The sequence below is a fragment of the Cebus imitator genome, unplaced genomic scaffold (assembly GCF_001604975.1).
Source record: "Cebus imitator isolate Cc_AM_T3 unplaced genomic scaffold, Cebus_imitator-1.0 Scaffold54, whole genome shotgun sequence".
Taxonomy (NCBI): Eukaryota; Metazoa; Chordata; class Mammalia; order Primates; family Cebidae; genus Cebus; species Cebus imitator.
The window spans coordinates 4458853-4469675 of record NW_016107369.1 but is presented as its reverse complement, the minus strand read 5'-3'; the positions used below and the strand labels follow the sequence as shown (position 1 = coordinate 4469675).

Here is a 10823-nt window from a genome sequence, read left to right as displayed (position 1 = left end):
TAGTAGAGACGGGGTTTCACCATGTTGACCAGGATGGTCTCGATCTCTTGACCTCGTGATCCACCCGCCTCGGCCTCCCAAAGTGCTGGGATTACAGGCTTGAGCCACCACGCCCGGCAGAAAAACATAATTCTTAAATTCACAGTGAGTTGTCATTTAATACCCATTAGATTGGCAAACATTTTTTAATCAGCTTGACAGTGCCGAGAATCGTTGCGATCGTGAAGCAATGGGAATTCTCATACTAAACTACTAAAGGTGTAAGTTGTTCATCACTTTGGAGAGCAACTTGACAATATCTGGTAAAATCCAGGTTGTTCATATGCTTACAACACAGCCTTTTAACCTGGAGATCACCATCTATAGGTAATTAAATTAGTTGAAAGGATCACAATGCGTGTGTGTGATGGTTTTGGTTTTGTATTGTTTTGTTTTTGTCGTTGTTGTTTTGAGGCAAGATCTCGCTCTGTCACCCAGGCTGGAGTGCAGTGGCACATTCAGGGCTCACTGCAGCCTTGACCTCCTGGGCTTAAGCAGTCCTCTTGCCTCAGCACCCTCCAGTAGCTGGGACTATAGGCATGCACCACCTTACCTGGCCAGTTTTTTTAAAATTTTAGTAGAGACAAGATCTCACCATGTTGCCAGGCTGGTCTTGAACTCCTGAGCTCAAGCAATCCTCCCACCTTGGCCTCTCAAAGTGCTGGGATTATAGCATGACATACCATGCCCCCCACCCGGTATATTTTTTAGTGTAATAGAAGAAACTGAAGGCCGGGCACGGTGGCTTATGCCTGTAATCCCAACACCTTGGGATGCTGAGGCGAGCACATTGTTTTGAGCCCAGGAGTTTGAGTCCAACCCGAGCATCATGGTGAAACTCTGTCTCTGCAAAAAGTAAAAAAATTAGCCAAGGCATGGTGGCACACACCTATAGTCTCAGCTACTTGGGAAGCTGAGGCAGGAGAATCACTTGAACCCAGGAGGCAGAGGTTGTAGTGGCGATCGCACCACTGCACTACAGCCTGGCGACAAAGCGAGACTCCATCTCCAAAAAAAAAAAGAGAAAAAGAAATTTTTGGTAGAGATAGGGTCTCACTGTGTTGCCCAGGCTGGTCTCAAACTCCTGGCCTCAAGTGATCTTCCTGCCTTGGCCTCCCAAAATGCTAGGATTGTAGTCATGAGCCATTATACCCAGCCTGGCAATGTTTAAAATAATAAAAGTAAAGAATGACAGAGGAGAAAACAGAGGCACTAAGTGGACGCGCTAAATTTGGCTGTGAAGAGATACAGAAATGGAGTGTTATGGAGGGGGATATAGGTAAAAAGATTATTTTTGTTTTTTTAAGACGGAGAATATACTATAGCATGTTAGTAAGTTTCTAGGAAAGCGCCAGTGGAGAGGAGATAAGTGATTTCAGGAGTAAAGAGATAACCGAAAAAGCAAAGTCCTAGACTGTTGCCCACCTAGTTTGTCAGCAACCAGTCCGTCTTCCCTCTAGTGTATCCTCCCCAGCACAGGCTGCTTAGTTTTTCCAAGACATAACTTTGTTCTTACCACTTTGACCCCCAGAAATCTTTAATAACTCATTTTCCTGTGTTACCACACTCCTCAGGCTGGCATTGGAGACTGTAGCCCCATTTCATTCTTCTCTCCACAAACCTCTTTTACCAGCTAGAAACATGTGTTCACTCTTTCCCAGCCACCAAGAAACCCTTTTACATTGCTTGGCACATTCTTTGGCACATTCTTTACTTATTTCACCCCTATGTCATTGTTTTCTAAATATTCCCGACCCACATGGACCTAGCACTGAACTACTGCAATGTGGAGGAGCATTTATGTTGCACTAGGCACCTATGTGCTATATTGTATTTTTATTCATTTCAGTGACTCATCATTGTTCATAGAAAGAGCATGGCTCTCAGAATCACACAGACTTGGAGTTTTTCAAATATGTATGAAAATAATGTGTGTTTGAATGTTTTATGGCAAACAATATAAGCATATACATATAATAAAAGGTAAAAGTCTTCCTCTACATTCATAATTTATCCATTCTCATACCCCAAGAGTGACAACTGGGAAAGGTTAATATATTTTTCCAGACCTTTTTCTGTGCAAATGCAAATCTAGATAAAGAATATTAGAAGGATTTGTATTTTATTAATCATATAAGTGTGTATATATTATAAATATGTATATGTCCTGCATTGTTTATTTAGCAGTTTAGCATGGGTCCTTCCACATTGGTATGTACAGCTCTACCTCACTTGTTTTTTAATAGGATAAGGGCACCAAAATGTAACTTTTACCTTTCTAAAGGATATTTAGATTTTCTTCACTTGCTATAAACTGCTGAGTGACCATCCTCGTGCCTATATTCTTGGACATTTGTGTGTAACACAGCTTCTTAAAGTGAAGTTAAAATGGGTTTTGGTTAAAATGGGTTTTGTTTTTGAATACTGGCTTTTCCCAGCTGTATAGCTTTGAACAAATTAATTTCTGAGCCTGCTTCCTCATCTGTAGAATAGATATATAATAACTCAGAGTTTTGTGATGATTAAATGACCCAAGCACACCAGCTGTCAGGCAGTAAGCCTTCATTCCCTGCCCTGTGAGTTGTCTTTCCAGTTAGAGGATAAACTTCAGGAGGAGAGCAGTGCCTTAAAATCTCTGCATAGATCATGTTACTTTTATTGCACTGATTAAGACTCAGAAAGTTACCCAGTTGATTGTTTCCTTTAATCCACCTACAGGATCGCCAAGGATCCAAGATTTGAACGATTACCATGTACACACAAAGGAACCTATGCAGATGACTGCTTAGTACAGAGAGTAACTCAGGTATTATCAGTTCATACATGTTTACTTTGTGTTTTAAAAAAATAAACTATTATCTCTTGAATGTTTGGTCGGTAAAGTAGGAATATACATTGTGGTTTAAAAAAAAAATTGTGGCTGGGCACGGTGGCCCACTCCTGTAATCCCAGTACTTTGGAAGGCTGAGGTGGGTGGATCACAAAGTCAGGAGATCGAGACCATCCTGGCTAACATGGTGAAACCCCGTCTCTACTAAAAATACAAAAAATTAGCCAGGCATGGTGGCACACGCCTGTAGTCCCAGCTACTCGGGAGGCTGAAGCAGGAGAATGGCTTGAACACGGCAGGTGGAGGTTGCAATGAGCTGAGATAGCACCATTGCACTCCAATCTGGCAACAGAGGAGACTCCATCTCAAAAAAAAATTACATAGCATTCCTTCATAAGAAGCGTCTAGGTGTCCTCATTTACTTGAGAAAGTGGACTGGACTGAAAATGTATGCTCTAACCATAATGGAAAGAGCACAGACTTGGGGAGGAGACATGGGTTTCATATCTCAGCACCTGCGTTTACTGGCTATGTGATTTGGGACACTTAACTGATTCTTTATTTCACAAATCTCTGTAAAATGGTTTTAAGTGAGTTAATGTAGAGCCCATTTACTTTTGATGTAGGAATTTTGTTCCTTGTCACGATGCCTAATCCAAAAGTGCTTCTTAGTTATATCTGAAAGTCTCCCAAGGTGCCATCTCACACATACCCTAAAATAAGTAGGTTTTTAATTCTTTCATTAAGCACCACAAGGATTTCTTGCTACTGAGTGCTTTTATAAGGGCCTCTCTCTGCTGAGGATAATCTTCATCTGGTGACCACAGAGCCATCCCTTTAGCCACTTCACCGGTAGGTGGGGCCAGGATTTCTCTTAATTTCCCACAGCACAGCTGACACCACTCTGCCCCTTTTTATAAAACTCAGTAGGAGAGTCAGACATGATGGAAGTGAAGCTTCATACAAAATAGCTTTCAACTGACAGCTAAATGTTACTGCTTTTGTAACTGCTAGGCTCTAGTTTCAGGCCCTGAAGATCTTATTTAGGCTTCCTGTTTCAGGGGTAACCAACCTCTAACACCAGTAGGCCTCAGAGCACACCTAAGCCCCAAGATCCAGGGAAAGGAGGGAGCTGTGCCCTCCAAACTAAGGCACTTTGTATTTCATGGAGGTCCTCGGAGCATTTTCCCAAAACTAAAGAATTGTTTGCCCTAAGTTTGAAAGTCCCTCTCATGAGGAGAGAACAGTTTGCAGCTTGTAAATAGTTTTCTACCTTCTTTCCCTCAAGATTCTTAATGCTCCTTTCAGCCCAGGCCACTTGTTGTTTATTTTATGTAACAAGATTAAGAGCTCCTAGATCATAGTAGCTACTCAACAGATTGTTATAGCCTGCCCTTCACTACTCACTGTGAAAATGAAGGATTCTCAGACTAGTCACTAATCGTGCTCAGTGACTTCATTGTGAACATCACTCCATGTCTCTTACAGCATAAGTGTTACATTGTGGCCACAGTTGACCGGGACCTTAAAAGAAGAATTCGTAAGATTCCTGGAGTTCCTATCATGTACATTTCTAACCATAGGTGAGAAATTTCTCTTGGGGAAGGGATTAGAAATACATAATTGATGTCAATTAAAAATGAGGACAAGTAATAAGGTTATAAAGGATTTGAAGGAAATTATTGTATCAAATGTTCACATAGTCATGTTTGAAGAAATAAGACAAAGCAAGAGCAAGGGCAAAAGAGAGAGACAGGATTTAGGAATGAAGCAGACATTTAAATTGTTAGAATAAAATTACTAGAAGAAATTGATGTATTGCTTTAAATAAAAGCAGTAATTTAGGTCAAGCTAATTTTTTTGGCCAGAAATATCTGTTTTGAAAGTTTTTTTTTTGTTTGTTTGTTTTTTTTAATTAACACCTCATCTGAGAAATGGAAAGCTTATTTTAAAAAAAAGAAGCTATTAATTATCCTTCTTGGCTATTTCCATGTGAGTCTTCAAGACTTCTTTTGCAGCTTTTCAGCTTGGGGAGAGCACAGTGTTGTAGGAAATCTGTGGACTAAGGAGTTGGGCTTAGCTGATCTCAGATCCTCAGTTCCCCTCTTGCTGACTTTGTGACTCTGAAAAATAACAATAATATTGTATTATAGTCAGCATTTTGTTGTAAATTATTCACTATGATGTTCCCCTAAAATATCCCCACTGACAAAAAGGATTCACCTGGGGGTGAGTACAATATGTAAAAGATGGGTTTTTGGATGGGTTCTCTACTCACGTTTCTTAACCAGTGTTAATTTTGTGTCCTGATCAGGTACAACATTGAACGGATGCCAGATGATTATGGAGCCCCTCGATTCTAATTCTTACAAGACACAGTTCCTTTCTGCTTTTCTTCGACGAACTTTCTCTTGTTGCCAGTCCATTATACATGCAATAGCGTGAATTATTATTCTGTTGACCTATTTGCTCTATTGTGAGCTGAGAATGGTTAAATATGCTCACTCTTTTTTTTTTTTTTTTTTTGAGGTGAAGTTTCACTCTTGTTGCCCAGGCTAGAGTGCAATGGTGCAATCTTGGCTCACTGCAACCCCTGCTTCCCAGGTTCAAACAATTCTCAGAATCGCTGCCTCAGCCTCGCGAATAGCTGGGATTACAGTCACTTGCCACCATGACCAGCTAATTTTTTTTTTTTGTATTTTTAGTAGAGACAAATACTTTCTTTTTTTCCTCAGGATGGAGTCTCACTTTGTCACCCAGACTGGAGTGCAATGGCACGATCTTGGCTCCCTGCAACCTCTACGTCCTGGGTTCAATCAGTTCTCCTACCTCAGCCCACCAAGTAGCTGGGATTACAGGCACCATGCCCAGCTAACTTTTGTATTTTTAGTAACTTTTGTATTTTTAGTACAGAAAAATACACTTTGGCCTCCCAAAGTGCTGGGATTAGAGGCGTGAGCCACCGTGCCTGGCCTTCTCACTTTTTGATGCTGTTTTGAAATGGATATTTTGTCTCGTAAAAATTTTAGGCCAGGGACGGTGGCTCATGCCTGTAATCCCAGCACTTTGGGAGGTCGAGGTGGGTGGATCACCTGAGGTCAGGAGTTCAAGACCAGCCTGGACAACATGGCAAAACCCCCATCTCTACTAAAAATGCAAAAAATAATTAGCCAGGTGTGGTGTCACGTGCCTGTAATCCCAGCTGCTGGGTAGGCTGAGGTGGGAGAATCGCTTAAATCCAGGAGGTAGAGGGTGCAGTGAGCCAAGTATTCCAGCCTGGGTGACAGAGTAAGACTGTCTCAAAAAAAAAAAAGAAGGAAAAATTAATGATTGTCAAAGGGTACAAAATCTCAGACAGGAAGAATATGTTTTATACTTTGAGTTCTGTTGTACAGTTTAATGCATATACTTTATTATACATTTTAAAATTGATGTTCTCATCACAGAAATATACTTGAGGTATTGGATATGTTAACTATTTAATTATTCCACATTATATCTACAATTTATGACATTACTTTGTAACCCATAAATTTATACAATTATAAATTGCCAATTTACAGTAAAAAAGTCATTACATCTGTTTAGAAATCAGATACTCTGATGATTGCTCACATAATTTGATGGCCATTGTTTTATACTGACTTACTCAATAAACATTTATTAAATGTATACTAGGTGCTTAATAAGATATGGTCCTGCCCTCAAGACATTCATGGTGGGAGAGAAAAACGTAAATTTATAAATACAGTAAAATAGCAGAGGTACTTCACAGGTACATAAAGGTGGAAAGAATGATTTTTTTCTACTGGTTGGGATGGGGAGGGAGGAAAGGCCAGAGGTTATGAGGTTTGAGCTCATCTTAAAATTGAATGGGTACTTGCCCAATAAATTAGGCAGAGAAGATGAAGCATAGGAAACAGTATGAACAAAGGGCAAGGATGCACAATGTTACATGGAGCGAATGTGCTTGGCCTGTTCAGATAGCTGCCAGGAGGTTTTTATGACTAGAAAATAGGAAATCATGTCATGGAAGGGGCCTGTACCCACATGAGACTCCTGAGGAAGGAGACAGGGAGGGGGATCTTACACGATATGCCACAGGGTCTGGACTTCATCCTTAGGTCACTTGGGTGCTATTGGCTAGGCACGGTGGCTCACCCCTGTAATCCCTGCACTTCAGGAGGCCAAGGTGGGTGGATCACCTGAAGTCAGGAGTTTGAGACCAGCCAGGGCAACATGGTGAAATCTTGTCTACAACTGAAAATAAAAAAATCAGCCAGGCATGGTGGCGGACACCTGTAATCCTAGCTACTCGGGAGGCTGAGGCAGGAGAATCGCTTGGACCTGGAAGGCGGTGGTTGCAGTGAGCCGAGACTGCACCATTATACTCAGGCCTGGGCAACGAGCAAAACTCCATCTCAAAAAAAAACAAGGTGCTATTAAAATTTCAAGCAGGGTGGATAACATGATCAGAGTAGGGGGATTTTGTTGTTTGTTTTTACAGGACAGGATCCTCTGTTGCCCAGGTTGGAGTGCAGCGGTGCAATCACAGCTCACTGTAGCCTCAATCTCCTGGGCTCAAGTCATCCTGCCTCGGCCTTTTCAGAGTAGCTGGAACTACAGGCATGTGCCACTACTCCCAGCTAATTCTGTTTTTGTGGAGACAGGATTTCACACTATGTTGCCCAGGCTGGTCTCAAATTCCTAGACTCAAGCTATCCTCCCACCTCGGCCTCCCAAAATGCTGAGATTGCAGGCATGAGCCGCTGTGTTCAGCCCAGATAAGATTTTTTAAATGATCACAGGTAGTGTAAGAATAAATAAATAGACCATTAAAACTCCATAGAAAATCCATTAACAAACCTATGTATAATCCCAGCACTTTGGGAGGCCAAGGGGGGCAGATCATTTGAGGTCAGGAGTTTGCGACCAGCCTGGCCAACATGGTGAAAACCCATCTCTACTAAAAATACAAAAATTAGCCTGGTGTGTTGGTGCACACCTGTAGTCCCAGCTACTCAGGAGGCTGAAGGAGGAGACTCACTTTAACCAGGGAGGCAGAGGTTGCAGTGAGCCAAGATGACACCACTGCACTCCGGCCTAGGCGATACAATGAGACTGTCTCAAAAACAAACAACAAAAAAAACCAACTAGATATTTGTGGGAATTTGGTATATGATTAAGGCGGTATTTCATTTCTGTGGAAAAAGGAAATTGTATTAAAAGGCCCAGTAGTCTGGAGTCATTCTGTTAGGGTTAGAATACTAATTCTACCAGTTAATATATGTATGAATTGGACAAACCACATAACCATTTGTTGCCTTCCTTGTTTCCTCTTTAAAATGTTTAATCCTCAAACCTGATAAAGTGAGATTAAATTGAATAATACCTGACCCAAGTAAGTGTTGTTCAGTAAATGTTAGTGATTATTATACAATGGCATGGTGGCTATCCATTTGGGGAGAAAAAAAAAATTGGCTGGGCACAGTGGCTCACACCTGTAATCCCAGAACTTTGGGAGGCCAAGGTGGGCAGATCACCTGAGGTCGGGAGTTCAAGACCTGACCAACATGGAGAAACCCTGTCTCTACTAAAAATACAAAAAAAAAAAAATTAGCTGGGCATGGTGACGCATGCCTGTAATCCCATCTACTCGGGAGGCTGAGGCAGGAGAATTCGCTTGAACCCAGGAAGCAGAGGCTGCAGTGAGCCGAGATTGCGCCATTGCACTCTATCCTGGGCAAAAGAGTGAAACTCTATCTCAAAAAAAAAAGAAAAAAATTAGATTCCCCACTTAACAGGATTCATAAGAATATTTCAAGTGGATCAAAGACCTAATTTTTTTTTTTTTTTTTTGAGACAGAGTCTCTCACTCTGTAAACCAGGCTTCAGTGCATTGGCACGATCATGGCTCATTGCATTCTTGATCTACCCAGGCCCACGTGATCCACTCCAGCCTCCCAAGTAGCTGGGAATTTTGTATTTCTTATAGAGATGGGGTTTTGCCATGTTGTCCACCTTGGCCTTCTAAAGTGTTGGGATTATAGGCATGAGCCACAGCACCCAGCGTAAACTTATTTCTAAGCTATGGAAGCATTAGGAAAGTAAATGTAAAGAAAGATGTGGCCATCACCTTTGGATAGAATTCTTAAATAAGCAGAATCTAAAAAGATTGACAAGTTTCAATATATTAAAATTATAGGCTTCTGTGCAAGACATTCCCCTTCCCTAAAAAACAAGTGACTGATCAGATTTTCCAACACGTATAACAAGGGTTTGGAGAAATGAGTACTAATGTCATGCTGACAGAAGTGCAAATATTTATGACCACTTTTTACAGCTGTTGGCAAGATACACTAAAATAAAAATTGTGGATATCTTGTGAGCCCAATTCTATTTTTTGGTTACTTAATAGGTATCATACAGGTGATTTACTTTAAAATACCTCTGCATGGACAATGTGGTATATCTGTGAAGAAACACTTACATGTGTACAAGGAAGCAGTTAAAAGGATGTTTACTGCACTGCTGTTTGCAAAAGAGAAAAACTTAAACAAATGTCCATCTAAAGGATCTTAACGTAGCTGGGCACGGTGGCTCACGCCCATAATCCTAGCACTTTGGAAGGCTGAGGTGGGTGGATTGCCTGAGCTCAGGAGTTCAAGACCACCCTGGGCAACATGGTAAAAACTCATCTCTACTAAAATACAAAAAAAATAGCCGGCATGGTGGTGCACACCTGTAGTCCCAGCAACTGGGGAGGCTGAGGCACAAGAATTGCTTGAACCCAGGAAACAGAGGTTGTGGTGAGCCGAGATCGCACCACTGCACTCCAGCCTGGCGACAGAGGGAGACTCCATCTCAAAAAAAAAAAAAACCGGCGGGGGGCAGTTAACTATGGAATGTCATGAACATCTACAAAAAATGAGATAGATTTAAGAATGGACAAAGGATTTAAACATTTCTCCAAAGAAGATATACAAATGGCAAGAAACAGAAAAGATGGTCAGTATCACTAATCATTAGAGAAGTGCAAATTAAAACCACAATGAGATACTACCTCACACCCCTTAGCCACTATTAAAAGAAAGAAGCAATAGTTTTTGTGAGGATACACAGTGTTTGCGAGGATATGTAGAAAGTATAACCCTTAGCTGTCCACTGCACGTGCCCATAGTTCCAGCTACTCTGGAGGCTGAAGTGAGAGGCCTGAGCCCAGGAATTCGAGGCTGCAGTGAGCTATGATTGTGCCATTGCGCTACAGCCTGGGCAACAGAGCAAGACACTGTCTCTAAAAAAAGGAAAGAAGCAAATCAGAGAACCCTCTGCATTTTAGTGGAAATGTAAAATGGTATAGTGGGAGGCAACGGTTGCAGTGAGCCGAGTTTGCACCATTGCACTCCAGCCCAGGCAACAAGAGTGAAACTCCAGCTGAAAAAAAAAAAAAGAAGAGTATTTGTACACCCATGTTGATCATGACATTATTTACAATAGCCAAGAGGTGGAAGCAACCTGAGTGTCCATCAACAGATGAATAGATCAACAAAACATGCTCTGTACATACAATGGAATATGACTCAGCCTTACAAAGGAAAGAAATTCTGACACATGCTGTAACATCGATGAACCTTGAAGACATTATGTTAAATGAAATAAATCAGTCACAAAAAGACAAATACTGTATGATTCCACTTATATGAGGTATCTATAGTAGTGAAATTCACAGAGATGGAAAGTAGTGTGGTGATTGCCATGGCTGTGGGGAGGGGGGAATACAGAATTGTTTAAAGGGTATGGAGTTTCAGTTTTGCAAGATGAAAAGAGTTCTGGAGATTATTTGTACAACAGTATGAATGTACTAAAGCCACTGAACTATATGCTTTAAAATGGTTAAGATGGTCGGGCACAGTGGCTTATGCCTGCAATCCCAGCACTTTGGGAGGCTGAGGCC

The 10823-nt window shown here is 41.4% G+C and overlaps 1 protein-coding gene across 1 annotated transcript in view; it reads left to right on the top strand.

Moving 5' to 3' along the window:
* FCF1 (FCF1 rRNA-processing protein) overlaps positions 1-5434 on the top strand; it is a 16150-nt gene extending 10716 nt beyond the window's left edge. Inside the window, exons 6-8 of the mRNA XM_017528664.2 lie at positions 2758-2845; positions 4358-4452; positions 5184-5434. Of these exons, the coding sequence (XP_017384153.1) occupies positions 2758-2845; positions 4358-4452; positions 5184-5232 (232 nt within the window). The 3' untranslated portion in view covers positions 5233-5434. The remainder of the gene's footprint in view (positions 1-2757; positions 2846-4357; positions 4453-5183) is intronic.
* The last annotated feature ends 5389 nt before the right edge of the window (positions 5435-10823 follow it).